General features: G+C 43.6%; 1 protein-coding gene across 7 annotated transcripts in view; it reads left to right on the top strand.

The window, feature by feature from the left end:
• The window catches only part of CHD5 (chromodomain helicase DNA binding protein 5), a 142,713-nt gene that overhangs the window by 13,831 nt on the left and 111,895 nt on the right, over nucleotides 1-16,987 (top strand). For all 7 annotated transcript variants that reach the window (XM_029578498.1, XM_029578499.1, XM_029578501.1 and 4 more), the window contains exon 2: nucleotides 5,773-5,903. In XM_029578498.1, the coding sequence (XP_029434358.1) occupies nucleotides 5,773-5,903 (131 nt within the window). The remainder of the gene's footprint in view (nucleotides 1-5,772; nucleotides 5,904-16,987) is intronic.

Genomic DNA, 16,987 nt, shown 5'->3' on the forward strand with positions numbered 1-16,987 from the left:
AGTGGCCCCATCACCGTTACCTCTCTCACCAAATCCTGCGTTCCACTAAGAATTAAATCTAAAATAGCTCCCTCTCTTGTTGGTCCCTGAACCAATTGCTCCATGAAGCAGTCATTTATTACATCCAGGAACTTTATGTCTCTAGCAAGTCCTGATGTTACATTTACCCAGTCAATATTGGGGTAAAGTGCAGGGGATTAGCAATGTTTGTCGCAGTGAGTAGCATAGCATCCCTGTTTCCCTGCTCCTCGCCCCATAATTAAAAGTTTTTTTCCCAGGAAGAGGGATTGCTTTTTAATTTGGGCAGGAAATTTAAACCGGCAGTTTAAAGCTATGTCTTTTGGAAGTGGAACCATTTGTTTTATTTGTTTGATTTTAATAAGTTATTTTGGGCAACTTTACTCTGCTGGAAAATGTGATGGTAGGTCAGGTCCAGACTGAGGGAATATGTGAGAGAGTGTGGTTGGTGTGTGTGTGGTGAGAGAGAGAAAAGATTAAAATTGGTGCGGCCCTCCCTCCCTGAATCCATGGCAGTTTCAGGGTGACTGGAAATCAAAAGATCCTGGTTATGGTGAGCAGGAATTTTAAAAATCCTTATTTTAATTATTGGGTGGTGATTGATGTTTCTTCTGTTTCAAAATATTTTGTTGGTGTTTTTTAGGACATCTATATTAAAAAAAAAATTGTAAATTATTGGATGTTTTAACATTTATTTTTTTTAGTAGTATGATTTTTAATATTATGAATGTTTTATGTCTTGATTTTATTGCTTGTTTTATGAGGAATGATGAGGTTTATGTTTTTCCATTGTTGCACTGCATAATACAGTGGGGCTTGTGGTTTCCAGTTCAGTTTTTGTTGGCACATTTCTATTTATACTTTATGGCCTTTCTAATTTTGTTTTAATGAGGGTCTGTCTTGTGTAATGTTAATTCTTGCTGTGAAAATGATGGTACTTTTCATCGCTGGCTTTTACGGCATTGTGGCCATCCCTTCTTCGTTTCTATTTTAACAAAGCTTTGCTGTTTATTACTTTCACCTGCATGCAGAGGGAAGTTTTGAATGTTATTGCTGAAAATAGTTTTTCATACACGTTTTATTTTCACTGTTGTTAGTAGATAGCAGACGATTATTTTAAGCAAGGGATGGACTTGGCCAGTGTTCCCGTTAAGGGTTGGATTGCCGTGACCATAAAAGTGATAGGCTTTTTGCATCAAAGTAAGTAATGTTCGCAGGGTAATGTAAGCCAAACTTTTAGCTCTTGTGCAAACTAATCCTTAAAGGGAACACTTGGCACCGGGGAGAAAGAGATGGGGTTTGGATCTTGAGAGGGTTTGGGTTAGGAGAGAGAAAGGGTGCTATTAGGATTGGCCATTGGGAAGGGAAGGTAGTGTTGTTCAAGTTAGTTGAAAGTACATTTTCTGGCTTTTTCACAGTCACATGACCAGTGACCAGCAGGTATGAATCTTTGTGACATTGTAAAATTTGGTTTGGTGCACCACAAGGATTAAGCAAGCTTGAAAGTGTGCCCCGGTTATAAAAAAAATAAAATAAAAGGTTGAGAAGCTCTGCTTTAGGGAACCATCTAGTTTAGCTAGTGCTTCCACCAGCCCTCTGTATATAAGGGGTTTCAGAAACTGCTCAGTGCATTTTGAAGTCTACTTTTTAGTGAATTCAATTTAGAGCTTTTGAAAGGTGCTGGATTGATGGTTTCTCTATGGAACTGGTCCTGTATGGGTGCCGGTGCGGTGCAAACTTCCCAGGCACATTCCGATCTCACTCCGCCCCTCCCCGGTGTAGGGGGGAATGTAATTCAGTTGTCAGTTCCCATTTAATCCTTAGCCTCTGCGAGCTGAGACTGCGGGTTACAGCTTCAGTTGTGAATGCATTGCTAGCGGCCTCCACAGAATGAGCTGCTGGTCTCATTCCATTTCACACTGCTCCTGGGAGCATTACTGGAGTTCACCAGCGCTTTTGTTGATTGCATATTCATGGTGGCTCAGGACATCTGGGAATGGGATGTGGAGCTAAATAAAAGGCAGGGCAGGACGCACCAGTGCATTCACTTTGGTAAGTCCTGGAGGCAAGCGTTTCACATTCAAGTGTGTCCCGGGGGGGGGGGGGAGTTGAGCATTCCCCTGGAGCAATGTTTTAACGTTTCTAAACACGTATTGACTGTTTCATAATCTGCTCTTTTTAGTACTTCTATGAGTAATAACTTTGGTGAGCCCCTCCTCGACGGCTTATACTGGGAGAACAATTCTGAATTTAACACAGGAGGGTGGCCTCTTGCCTCGGCATATTTTCCATCTGACTGTGTTTCCGCGGTTGGGCGCTGGAATCCCGGGATTGACCTTCTACACTATTCCTGATAACGCACACACAAGACAAGGGCCACAGAGTCCATGTAGCATCTTTGTAACACAAGACCATCAGCAAACTGTTAAATACTTGTAACAAAACACACAAAAACCTTACTGAGTCTTCTTTTTTTTCACTTCTGAATAATGACTGTGGCCTTTTTTGTGGTGGTGGTGGCGGCAGGGGAGCAGTGGACAGTAATAGCAAGTTCCTGCCAGTTGTTTTGGGATTCTCTCTTTATAGGAACCAATCTCTACCGGGGCTATAATGTCATAATCTTCTACCATTTTTATTCTCTCCTCTCTTAGCCAGCCGTTTTCTTTTAAGCATGCTTGATATACCGCAAGTCAACATAAATCAAAGCGGTTAACAAAATGTAGTCATACTACAAAATATAAAATCTAGTGCAATCATGTCGCAAACATTACCAACAGAAAATAATTAAAAACAAATACATATTGCAATGCTGTATCCTACTTTGGGGAAGAAGTGTGTGTGCATTTTGGGGGGGGCTCTGACCACAGTTGTTTTTGGGACACTGTGCATGTGCATTCTGAATCCTGCCTATTTATGCTATGGCTGAAATCACCTCTGCCTCTACCCCCCACCCAGCCCTGAATTCTGTGGATGATGCGCCCCCCTCTAAAGTATCTCCAGCTTCTACCACCAGCCCGATGACCAGAAACTGGGTCAGGTGGAAAATCCCGATTTCTTGCATGGAGGTCCTCAGCACCAACCACTAGGCCGTTGAGTTGACTGTCTTACAAACATTGATCATTACAAGGGCTGATGGGTTTCAAGATGACATCGGGTTTCTACAATAGTCCAGTCTGAAATAATTTGGGGCATCTGGTTCTCTGCAGCTTTGTAACTTTAAGAAGAAAGATAGGAAAAACATTTTATATCATCTTTACAATATATTATGGGTATCTTAATTGCAGTATCAGAAGATGCTGAGTCCTATTGGACATAGATTATCCTAAGATATTCTAATGTCTCTGTTGAAATGCGGTTTCACTGATTTATTTCTTCATGGATTGGATTTACAAGGACATAATATATTCATACTTTTAAAGAATGCATTAGGACACCGAATCACTAAGGCTTTTCTCTCATTCTTTGTCTATGGGAGAAAAGAAAGCACAGGGGTAGATTTTATAAAAGTACGCCCGGGCATACTTTTGTTGGTGCGCAAGGCTGCCCAAAATCGGCAGACTGCACGCGCCGTGCCGCGCAGGCTGCCTTCGTTCCATCCGAGGCCGCTCTGAAATCGGAGCGGCCTCGGAGGGAACTTTCCTTCCACCCCCCCCCTACACAATTCCCCAGCCCAGGAGCTGTTTTGGAGGCCTCAGCCACACCCCCGGGCCGGAACCACGCCCCCCCAGGAAAGCCCTGGGACCTACGCGCGTCCCGGGGCTTGCGCGCACAGGGGGAACTTGGGGCAGGTTTTCGGGGAGGGACGCGTGTATCCCTTTGAAAATCTGCCCCTTAGTGAATTAGACCATAAGTATGTGTCTGATTTAACCACCAGTGGTCATTGCCTTGATGTCTTATGTAATATTTCCTTACAGTGTACAACAAAATGAGCCGTATTCTCTCCTGACCAATGGGAGAAATAAAACCCCTAAACTCAAGGCACCTAAGAGAGCATTTAGCTGAAATATTTGAGGAAGCAAAAGCCAGAGAAAGGTTACAGGACTGATCTCCCTGAAAAAAAAAATGTCTTTTCCTCCAGTTTATACATACTTGGATCTTTGTCTGTCCCCATATGCTTTATGATGAAGACTGTTGACCATTTTAGTAGCCGCCCTCTTGACTGACGCTATTTGGTTTGCATCATTTTGAAGGTGCGATCTCTAGAATTTTGTACCCAGTACTCCAAATGAGGTCTCACCAGGGACCTATACGTAGTAAATATTGCCTCCCTTGTTTCACATAACATTGCACCTGAATTCATCTTCAGACTGATTGAATGAAGTTCAGTTTTTCAGCCTCTTATGGGCGGCTTCCGCTTATGTTGTTATCTTTTGCCACAGTTTGTCAGTGTGATGTGACAAGTGTAGCATGCTAGAGTAAGCAACCTTAGTGAAGTGTGACCGTCTGCTGTGAATGCACGTCTTATGGGGTAAGGGCCCCTTGCAAACTCTTCACCTTATTTGCAGAGCTGTGCATGTTGTTTTGTAATATTTAAACTTGGCTTCATTCAGAAAATCAAAAATCGATATAACATTATAAGCCGATAAGGAGCGGCTTAGCACACTGAGCTGGAAATCCCCTATGCTTTTTGACTGAGAACAAATAAACAGAATATTCATCACAGCAGTTCAAGAGCATTTTTAAATTAAAATATTGTAATGCTTTTTTTCAATTTAAGGTTTACAGTTGGAGATTCTTTAATATTATAAAGGACCTCCAAAGTAGCTACTTCCTCTTGTTAATAAATTGCTAGACTGAAGAGCCTCAGCTATATCTGGGGACATCCGCTGCTCCAAGCTGGACCAGTATCTAGCAGCCATTACTACTTGATGCTTTATCTAACTCAGCCCAGGTCATTCAAAGAATGGAATCTGATAACATCATCTTTATTCCAAGATGTTATATGTTATGAATGCATCTGCTCTATCAGAAAGTCCACCATTAATCCATTCATTGTCCATTGATCCATTCTGCCATCAATCCATTCATCTTTGATTCCAGAAATCAATGTATTTATTTATTTTATTTTATCATCGATCTATCTTGTCATCCATCATCTATAAATCCTGCCATTGAGCCATCCATCCATCATCCATCCATCCTGTCATTCAACCATCAATCCATTTATCATCTTTCTTGTCATCCATCCATCCTGTCATTCAAACATCAATCCATTCATCATCCATCCATATTGCTAACCATTATGCATTCTTCCACGGAGCTATCATCCATCCATACATCCAGCATCTCTCCTGTCACTGAGCTGTCCATTCATACATCGTCATCTGTCAATCCATTTATCATCTATCAATTCTGTCATTCATCCAACCATTCATCTTTTCATCCAGCCATCCTACCAGTTTTTATATAGTAAAGGCTAGAGCTATAGCAAAATACTTTGGTACCTATAGTAGTATAACAGTTTGATGCTGTCCTACTACATAGTTTAATATTTTTAAAATTTGAGCTAATTTATGATTTTGTACAAAATGGGATTCACAAGATAATTGCAATTTTGCTTTAAAAATTAACAAATATAGGGAAGAAATATTAAAATATTTGCTCTAATTTGGCCCCCTCTCCAGAGAAGTTCCCAGGGTTGAGTGCCTCTCCAAGGCAAGCCTTGCTTATCGCTACAGCCTTATCAAAGGATGGCTTTTCTATTTATTCAGTGGCAGAGTAGTCTTCTTGACGTGTCTCCATTTTAATCTACAGAGGACGAGGATGGGGGTCTGCAAAGACTTGAAGAATTTTTTCCTGAGGAGCAAGTGAACCCACAGAGGAAAAAGAAATACAAAAAATCTAAAGAAGGCAAGATTTCCAAAACCAAGAGGAAAAAGAAAGAGGTAAGGTTGGAAGAAAAAAAAAAAAAGAATAGTAGGCAGTGAAGCTCAGTCCAGCTATTGTTTGATTAGGTAATCAATGAGCAGCAGGTTTCTAAAGGAATGTGTTATGATGCCAGCTCCCTCCCCATTTGCATACAATGCTTGAATGAGGTTGTGATAACCAACAGGGCAAGGAGAATCTTGGTCCTGAAGATCTGTGTAATATATAAAGAATATTTGATGGGCTGACTTATTAAATTAGAGCAGGCTGAGGATGTTATGAAGAACAAAAAAGTGTGTTCCACTGATTGGGGGACTGGATTGTCCGAGGCACTTCATCTCTATGCCTGAGTTTGCCTGGCGCTGTCGCTGTTGGGTAGCATCATTGACGCGGTTCCTTTTAACGTTTTCCTTTCTGGAAGATGTCGCTCAGATCTGACATCAAAACTGGTAAACCAGGTAGCCAGAGCTTCCACTCCCATTGTTTCTGAAGCATTATATTTGTAAAAGTTGTTGGGATTTAGATTTTGATGACTAATGCTACATAAATGCACATTATCAGTGTCAAAAAGATCCCATACTGGTTTCTACATTGTATATATTTCTGAATATGTATGATATGATATGATATCATGTGGTTTAAAATATTAACTGAAGCATCAGTAGCTATAAGAATATATATTTTTTTATTTAAACATGACCCATTTATTGATTTTGTAATACTCTTTGGAACTGGTGAATGAAGAGGATATTTTTTTTTTTCCAAGACTGTGCCGGGGCGGCGGGTGGAATCCCTTTGTAACTGAGGTCCTTGTGTATCAGTGCAAGTCAATCCTTAATCCAAACAGTGGGGCTTCAGAAACCCTGAAAGCTGTGAAGGCTTTAGGAGTTGCATAATTGCTGCAGAAAGCAAGGCCAGTAAGACCATAACTAGTGGCTTTAAAAAAAAAAAAATCATCTTACAAATGGAAACTATTTTAATTTGATTTAAAATAGGCCTAGCTGCATAATTGCTATTGCTTTCCACAATGCACATGATCGCTACCTGAGTGGAAGGCAGTTTGCCTTTTAAGTTTGATGGGCAATCGATGAGCATTATTGAAATCTTCTGTGTGCCGGTAATAATGCTTCAGCAGATTGGACACCTTGCGGTTGTGCTGGCAGTTTTATCTACAGTAAACATTGAAAGGAATTTGTTCATGTGTATTCCTTTTTTTTTTTTTTTTTCATTTTTGGATCAAGAATTTCCTCCTGCTGCTTTCTACTTTCAGCTCGGTTGAAACTAGGACTTGGGACCTTTTGTTCACAACTCCTCAGGGATTTCCCCCCCCCCCCCCCACCCATCCCTTCCGGTGACGGTTCTGGCCCTGGTTCCAGGCACCCGGGCTGCTTCTAGAACCCTGCGATCTTGGGCCCTGGATCTGGCCACTAAGCGTCAACCTTTTGAGCAATGAGCAGGACTCCCTCCTCATCAGGTTATGTGAACGCTGTCTGTGCAGCACCCGCAGCCCTGGCCGACCTGGAGGGTGGAAAACCTCTCTCGGGGATGCACAGCACCGCCAGCGAGTGACTACGTCGGCCCATTCGGCCGCATTCTCATGGTGACTGTAAAAAGCAAAGTCTAATCCCATTATCTCATACAGTTGCCTTAATTTTGGCTTCTTAGTCAAGTGTATTGTGTGAAATAAAATTAGACAAATGGTACACCAAAAGCCCCTTTGGAAGTGAGAGAAAATGATCTAACTATGTAAACTTTGGAGGAGAGGAAAGAGGTGGATATAAATGATAGACATGAGGCACGTTTTATTTTGGTGCAAAGGAAGTTCTAGAACAAAGGGTCATGTTCTGCTTCTTTTAGAGTCAGGACTGGAGGCAAACACGGGCCTTTACAGAATTATAGGCTGGTTAGGCTGCGCTTCCTGGGGAGTAAATTAATGGAATCGCTGCTCAAGCAGCTTCCAGAATTCAGTGGATTGCAGGATCCGAGACAGCAAGGTTTTAGCAGAGGTAGGGCTTGTAGACAAAAAGGACATTGGATTTTATGGTCTGGGAAAACAAATAAGCATGGGAGTAACTTGCTGGTGTGACGGTTACTACCCTTAAGCAACATGCCTGATACTATTGATGCAGCTCCAGCATTGCTCTCTGCTTCAGTGGCAGGGGTAACGGGGAATTGGACTCAGACAGCGACCAACAAGGGGCCCTGACTTTGACAGTTTGGGATACTAAGTATGGGGTGACTTGTATGGCGCAGAAGATGCTACCATAAGCTTGCTGGGCAGACTGGATGGACCGTTTGGTCCTTTTCTGCCATCATGTTTCTAAATCTAATTACTTTGACTGGGTGAGCAGAGAGTTAGATCAGGGGAGAACGCTGGATCTAGTGTACTTGGATTTCAGCAAGATCTGTAACATGATCCCATATGGACATCTTATAAACTGACTGAACGCTTTAGGTACGGGCTCTAAAGTGAATGACCGACTCAGATACTGGTTGAGTGGAAGGGATAAACAGAGTTTGTCCTGAGGAAAGAGAGCTTACTAGTGGTGGACTGCAGGGATCGGTCCTCATTGGTTATATTGCCGAAGAGCTATTGGGAAATGCTTGCTGTTTTGCAGAGGATACCAAAATCTGCAACAAGGTAGAGGCTGTGGAAGGCGTGGCAAACATGAGGAGGGGGTGTAGTGACGTTTGGTCCAGAATTTGGCAGCTAAGATTTAATGCTAAGCAATGTGGGGTCTTGTATTTGGGTTGCAAAACTCCAAGAGAGCAGCACAGTATAGAGGACAAAGTTGTTCTGTGCACAAAACAAGAGCAGGATCCGGGGGTGATCCTGTCTGATGCCTAAGGTGGCCAAACAGGTGGACAAGGCAATGGCAAAAGCCAGAAGGATGCTCGTGTACATAGGGATAGGAATAGCCAGCAGGAAAAGTCTTTCTGGAAACTGCACCTTCCAAAGGATAGAAACCAAGCAGAGTCCGCCAGAGGGTGGCTTCTAAAAGGTTCAACAGTCTTCATCATAAAGCAATTGGGAACAGACTTAAAGATCTCAACATGTATGACCTGGAGGAGAGGGAAGGTATGATGGCGACAGTTAAACACTCCAAGGAGTAAATGCTCAGGAGGCTCCCCGTGGAAGTGGCAGAGGAGGGGACAATATTAGAATCCAAGAAAGCAAGGGGCAAGCACAGAGGATCTCTGAAGCCGAGCAGGAGATGCGGATGGGCTTGTGGCCTTTCTCGGCCACCACGCTCTTTGTTTTTAATGATATGAGATTGGAAGGGATGGAGTTAGATGTCAGGAAATAGTTCTTTCACAAAAAGCAATCCAGGGTTACCATCACAAACCAGAAGCATAAAAAACCCTGGTGACAAAAGTCTCTTGCATGGATTAAAAAATAGTAATAATTAGGTGTTAGGGAGACGCATAATCATAAAAGAACCAATGTGTAATGCACCTGCCTTAATCACCGGGCTCCCAAAAACAGTCCAGACCTCCTTTTTTTTTTTTTTAAAACAATTTTTGGAATGCATGTATAGAAGATGTATTTAAAGGTTTTGGGTTTTTTTTTGGTTTATCTGTAAGTAATTCCCAAATGCAATCGAAGCCACCCATTTTGAGATCCCCCGTCCGAAAGTTTCAAACTGATGGTCGACATTGCGGCTTCAGTAAGGAGGGGGCGGAGTGAGTGCATGGCTGGGTAAGGGGGGATTGGTTGTGGTAAGAACAGGACTGGACATCGAGAAATCCTGGGGATAAGCAGAGAGGATCCTTAGTGATGGTCAGGTGAAGGCCTGTGATATCGCAATAGGCAGAGAACGGAGGGAGATTAGGTGGGGCCTGTGCCACTAGGCCTTCATATTTCTGCTTCATACGGTGGTTTTCAGGAAGAACCAAGACTGACATTGCTGTTGCTTCTGGAGAGAACGGCCATTAGGGAAATGCTGGAGGTTTAATCGTTTTGCTGTGATAGCCCCAGGATCTTTTTATTTTTTTTTTAATGAAATATATAGTACAATATTTAAATGTGATGTCTGCACTGCATTTTTCTTAATGATTTTTTAATGTGAATTTATCAATATTTGATGCATCAAAATTCAAAGACACGAGTATAAGATCTGCCCATTCTCCCCCCCCCCCCCCACACACAACACCAGAAGTATCTACATCCTGCATTGATATGCATGTTGATCATATAAAGGCAAAGGTCATGCGGTGGTGGTGGTGATGTGTAGTCCAGCTGGAACCCACATAAAGCATCAATCAATATGCAAAAACTGAAAAAAAAAAATTGCATTCCTTATTTCTGTCTCTTCTCAGTGGTTGCAAAAGCTCGCGTTTCTCCTAGGTAATTTGTATAGGATCTGAGAGGTTTATGTAACTGGTTGTTAAAAACGTAATAAATTGGCGTTATAATTCTTGTAGTTTATGGCATAGTGTAGGGGTCAGCAGATTGAATTACAAGTCCAAATGCATTTCAGAGACAAAGAGATTTACAGAAAAACAGAAGGGGGTAGGAAGTGGTTAGAAACGGTTTCCATTAGGCTGGCTTTAGCATTCATGACTTTGCATCACCATAGATCCCTCAAATAATTATTTCATGTTTGGCTGGGGCCGACCGCCATATATTTTAATAAATGTTTTTTTGCAGGCTTGCATACCCTGCAATGCAGCATCTCATTTTCAGTTTGTCCCTGGTGGTAGACAGCGACTCTTCAAAGAGTGTTGCCATCCCAGGCTCATCAGACATGGATTGTACACAGGCTGGTGGGAGGAAAGAGGAAAGCATCTCCAGGATGGTAACAGACCCTCGTTACAAAGAACTACTGGGCTGCTTGGGAGAATATGTTCTTGGGTGACTAAATATATCAGGCCATCTATTAATTGTTCTGTCATCATGTTTAGCTGTGCAGCCTTTCATGGAAATGATGCTTCAAATATATTTAGTGCTTGCAACATTTCCCTTGTAACTGTGAGGGTCTTACAAGAAGCAGTTACTTCCTCAGGGAAGGGAAAAATGCCTTCTAAAATCATGTTCTGAATCCAGCAATGTCCTTTGTGTTACCATCTTTCCTTAAGACTTTCTGGTCACTTAAGGATATTACTGGGTCTCAGAGGCGCCCGGACATTGTATGGATTCGTGTAGTTTAGGGACCAGGTCCATTCAGCTGTGCTACCAGCATAGTCTAGAGGAGGGGTTCTCAATCCAGTCTTTGAGGTCTGCCTGGCCGGTTTGGACAACACCCAGAATGAATCTACATGAGAAACATATTTGCACGCTTTGCTTCCATTCTATGCAAATATATCTCATGGATATTCGTGGTGAATGTCCTGAAATCCAGAGCGGCTGGGGGGACTGGGTTGAGAGCCACCGTACAGAGCTCTGATTCATAGCTACCTCCTCTGATTCCTTGCAGCTGGGCAGCAGACCCATAAATTCATTCCCCATCAAAGGATCTCACACACGCGCACAGCAATGCGCATCACAGCCATCCTAAGTGACTTTGGTGGGCCATCAGTTCTCATTTAGCCACCAAGCCTTAAAAAAACAGCAACACGAAAAAAAAACCAAACAAACCCAACTTGTGTTAACTATCAGTTGTGTTCTTATGCAGAGATTTCTGTAGACTTTGTTTACCCGGTACAGTTCTCCATGAACTATCCGCATTGCAAAGTAATAAAATAACAAGGCCCTGCCGTAAGAAAACGAGGAGACCGTATAGTGTCACTGGAAGAGAGGAAGGCGTCACAACTTTCAGGGCTACGCCAGCTTGCACTGGGTGAAAAGGGAGCAGAGAAAGTCCATTTACCCCTCTGCTCTTCTGTCTTTTTCTCTTCTTGGCATGTCGAAAATCGTGAGACCCTTTTTATAAATCGAAAGTCCTAGCTTTTCACCCAGCTCTAAGGCACTGTGACAGCAAAAGCCCCGGTATCTTAAACCCTCGTGTAGACCGGGATGGTGGTGGCGGAGTTGCCACCTGAAAAGGCCACGAGGACCTAGACGTCTGGATGTTTGGGTAACGTCCACGCTGGTGGTGCTTGGATGATTGCAGAGCTTTGTGGTTAGACCAGGGACGGGAGGGGTGGATGTATAGTAAATGGGGAATCTTGCACACTAATCTAGCCAAGAGAGCAGAGTACAAAAGAGTAGGATGACAAAATTTGTCTTGGAGAAGGAGCGATATCCTACAGGCGGTCACCTCTACGGCTGGCAGCTGGGATATAGTCTGGGCAGACCAGATGGATGAGTTGATCTTTCTCTGCCATCGTCTGGATTATGTTAATGTGATATGAGGAGTTTTCTAGTTCAGATTAAAGCTAGACATACTGCTGTTAAGGTCAGTAAATACCTGTGAAAGGATATTGCATGGAATACTCAGTCCAGGATATTTTGAGATTGAACCAACCCTTCATGTACCCCTTTTTTTTTTTTTTTTTTAAATATATTTTGTGTGTGAGAATTAGCTTTAAATACATCCTGGTATAAAGGAGTTGGCTGAATTCCCAGATATTAAATGCGTTTTCCGAATCCTCCTATTTTGTCTGATCTTTTACATCTTCATTACATTTACAAGCCCCAGGGAGCAGGACCTCTATCTCTTGTGTATTTGTACAGTGCTGTGTATGTGTTGCAGCACTATAAAAATGACAAGCAGTGGAAGGTAAAGCGGTAGTGATCCCGAGAGCCTGGGAAAGGAAAAGAAGCAGCCGACTGGCAGAAGGAGAGAGACTCTTCCATCTCTGTGTTGCAAAGCCGAAAGTCGTTTCTGTCTGGCAGCCCGTTCCCTGACCTGTGTCCAGTGAGCTGTTACTTTCTGGGTGTGTGTGTGCGCTCGTGGTGACGGGAGTCCACATCATTAGAGCCAGCAGTGGGATTGACAGTAATTGGTGACCTGACTGGATGTCTCAGCACAGAGGCTGAGGACTGAACTCCCACATCACCCCGAGCAGTGGTCCAGGCATGCTGTCGGCGGTAGTATAGAGGGAAGCATATGATGCCGCTAACTGTGCTCTGAGAGAGGGAAAAAAAACATGCAGCAAGCGGTGGGATAATTCAGCATTAGTTCTGTGCTGCAGAACTATGAGAATTACAGGAAGTCCTCACGTGATCAACAATACTCCCTATCGTGCACGTTAAACCCTGACCCAACCCGGTTAGCCCTTCCCCGCTGCGACAGAGTGGAATGACGCCTGGCCTTCACCATCTCATCTTTTCCCCTCTGCAAATAAACCGTGTTTTCAATTTACAAAAGCCCAATTGTCCTTGGAGGCTGTTGTGATACTTACCAGTAAGAGCAAGCTTCAGGCACACTTTCAAAGATCTTAAGAAGGACATTTGAGAGACAGATCAATACCAGCCTTGATCTCCCCACTGAAATATTTTGGAACCGGGAATTTATATTTTTGTTTGTCAGGGAGAGAGAACCAGCAGATAGTTTATTAGTGGTTTTGTTGTGGAATCATGTAAGAAAGTTGTCTTCCCAACTAGACTCTGTTAAGAATGCGGCATCCTCTTTCGCCAGCTCCCCTCTCACGCATGTTGTGTTTTATTGACATCCATAAGAAACTGTGACGCTGTCACGCTTTTAAAAATCCACGGCAAGACTTAATGCCCCTGAATGTAAAAGCATCCCTTGGGATTCATAATTCTGCGTGCTGTGAAGATAGGCTTTTATGATTAGGAAAATTACGAATGTTTTGTATTTGTGAAATCTTGCCTGCTTCAACAACTGAGTATACCCCTGAATATGTTTAGGTGGCACAGAGGTAAATGTGATGGTGGCTGTGGGCAGATGAACAGAAAGCTGAATGCAGTTAGTCTTTTATCTGGTGCAACATCACAGAGTCAGCAGGGAAAGTCTTATTTAATAGCCACTCTTGTAGATTAATGGACCAACATACGCCATGCATAAGATGTTATAAGGGCTATATGCGCTGGCAGAGATCTGGACATATTGCTTCAGGAAGTTGAGAACATAAGAACGTGAGAGATGCCATCAGACCAAGGGTCCACTGAGCACAGCATCCGGTCTCTGACGGTGGCCAGTCCAGGGCACTTAGAAGAACCCAGCAGATGCCAAAGTGCGGATCCATTCCTTGTGGCTCCCTCTCAGGGATAAGCAGTGGCTTTCCCCAGTCTGCCTGGCTAATAATTATTGATGGGCTTTTCTTCCAGGAACTTGTCCAAACCCCTTTCAAACCCGGCCATGCTAAACGTCTTGACCGAGTCTTCCGGCAACAAATTCTACAGCTTGGCTGTGCATTGAATGAAAAAAATACCCTTCTCCGATTTGTTTTAAATCTGCTACCTCTTAATTTCATGGGGTGTCCTGTGGTCCTCCGTTCCCTATTTACCTGTTCCACCCCACTCATGATTATGTAAACCTCTATCCTATCTCTTCTTTGTCATCTCTCCTCCAGGCTGAAGAGCCCTAACCTCTTTAGCCTTTCTTCTTAAGGGAGCCGACCCATTCCTGTCATCATTCTTGTTGCTCTTCTCTACGATATCATTTGTAGGATGCGGCCACCAGCACTGCACACAATATTGGTGATACAGAGGCAATATGATATTTTCTGTTTTAATCTCCATTCCGTTTCAAATCGTTCCTTCATTGTTTGCGTTTTTGACTGCCGAGCTGAGGATTTCAAGGTACTGTCCACAGTGACTCCCAATTCTTTTCCTGGGTGGGAAATCCTAATCTGGCACCCAGCATAATAGTTAGATGTGTTTTTCTGGCGGTGACTTTGGGTACATGAGCAGTAAGTTGTAACTTGGTTCTTGCCTGTTAATGGTGACAAACAATTGATGGACCCAAGTGTCAGGGATGTGGAGTCCAGTTCGCTAAGGCTTTGTCTCCCATTTCGTTTCAGTGGGAACAAGAGCGCAGCGAATCAGCCCCTTAAGTCATTCATCAGCAGCAATGTCAGAGAATGAAATTGGCCCTGTGAGGTGAATGCTTCCTTATACCTGTAAAATGTAAAGGAGAAGATTGGAAGGAGGTTTATCCTGTCCTCAGATATAGAACTCGCTCTCTGTTTGTTTGTTTTTTAAACTGGGCACATCCTTATTTATTTAACTTTTTTTTTTTTAATATATATACCGAAATTCATGTAGCGATGTTACATATCATTTCGGTTTACATTATAACATTAAACACGCATGAAAGAACGCGATTACATCGAACAGGGAGATAAAACTTGGATCAAGTAACTTGGGAATAAAGTGCAATGAACACTAAACGGTAATGAGATTCTAGACTGAAACCTGGCTAAGTGTCTAGGGGTCACGCTACACGGTGTCCGTGTTTGGATAGAATTTTAAGGATTCACGTGATGGAGGCTCTGGTGGTGGCGAGCCAGGCCTGTGGCAGCGGCATGGTGCGAGGCACATGGGCACTAAATAAGTGGCGTTCCTCGCTGCAGGAAGAAATAGGATTTGCCTTTCATGGTCGCAGTGTGCTTTGCATCTGATCTTTCTCTCTCTTTTTATGGGTGGGGGGGAGATGTTTTTGTAAGCAACGAGTCATTTGTAACTGTTGGTTTTAAATTCAGAGCTTTTGAGTAAAGACTCATCCGCCGCCTTCAACAACTCCTATCCCTCCTCCCCTCCCGCAGCATCATCTTGATGGATTCCTCTCTCTCTCTCTTTTTTTTTTTTTTTTCCTTTCCCCTGTAGGCATTAAAACAAAAATACAAAAGATGGCAGAGCTTGATTTTTTTTCCACGACTTCAGCTGCGCGGCTTGTGCTTGGGCTAAGCGTGTGTCTCTGAAGGGTGGATTAGAATTTACCTGCTGCTGGTAAACTGGGAGCCGAGTGGGATTATCCATTTTACATAAAATAAATGAGCTTTAATCTTGAACCTCAGACGCATGTAGATGAAGGTCCTTGTCAGGGGGGGATGGAGAGCGAGCAGGCAGTGATTTCCGTCTGTACTGCAGCGGTTACCGTAGCAACCAATTATTCCACGGCTACTGTAAATTATAACTGTTTATAACAATAGTCGATGGGGAGGTTCAATTTATTTTCCAAGCCGAAGGTCTTGGAAAAGCGCGCCCAGAGTAATTCCGTTACGGTTTGTGTGGGTTTGTTTTTTTTTCCCTCCCCCCCCCCCCGCAGACATTAAAGGTGCATTTTGGGGTGGGGGGAGGAGGTGGAGGCAGGTAAAAAAATGGTGACGCGCTCTGCGTGGGATTAGAAATATGAGATCCTGGAGGATCGGGGTGGGGGAGACGTCTATCTAGCGAGAAGAGAAGGCGGCACCGGTGCAGATGAAACTCGGCGCCTGCGTCCTGCGTGCACATGCTGGACAAAGTCTCCAGCTCTGTGAGCCGAACCGGGAGACGAGGCAGACGCACAGATTAAAAAAACAAAACAATTCTATTCTTGAATGAACTTCTTTACTTATAAGGTAATATCTTCCGCCGTATCCGTTGTTCTGGGCGGAAAACGATTAAAATAGAACATTCGTAAAAAAAATGCACTTGCATGTGAATGCCCCAAGCTTAAACTGCACGGACCTCTTAACCATTCGCTTCTAGACGCGGGCCTCCCCCATTTTCTCCATTGTGGCACCCATCAAGCCACCCTACTTAGCCCCCGAGCTTTGCGTCTGCCCTCGAGGCCCATTCTGAAATCTTTGTTGTGATCTCGGTGCCCACGGGGCCAACTGTAGTAGTTGGGCTGCGACACCACACTTGGGTTGCGGTGACCGAAAAGAGAACTTCAAACCGCCCGTTCTGCCAAGCGCCACCGGAGGCCGAAGCAATGATCAGCTTTGACGTGAGGTGGTGCCGATCAGCGTCCGGATCGCATCAGAGCCGCCAGACCTTCTGGCCTGGGATCACAGCAGTTGCAGTGTGGTTCTAATCCCACGCACAGCAGTTGCAGTGTGGTTCAGCCTGAGCTGACATGGAAGGCCACGCGTAGAGGAATGATCCGATTCGAACCGGACAAGTCAATAATAACAAAACTCACCAATTAAAATGCAATTATTTTCCAGTTCTGTACTAGATTCTGAACTCTGTTTCTCTGACCTGGCGTCTTTCTCCCAGTTTGTGCCTGCAGCACGGTTGGAACTGGCTTCCGTTGGCCTACGTTACCTT

This window comes from Rhinatrema bivittatum, chromosome 15 (assembly GCF_901001135.1).
Source record: "Rhinatrema bivittatum chromosome 15, aRhiBiv1.1, whole genome shotgun sequence".
Lineage (NCBI taxonomy): Eukaryota > Metazoa > Chordata > Amphibia > Gymnophiona > Rhinatrematidae > Rhinatrema > Rhinatrema bivittatum.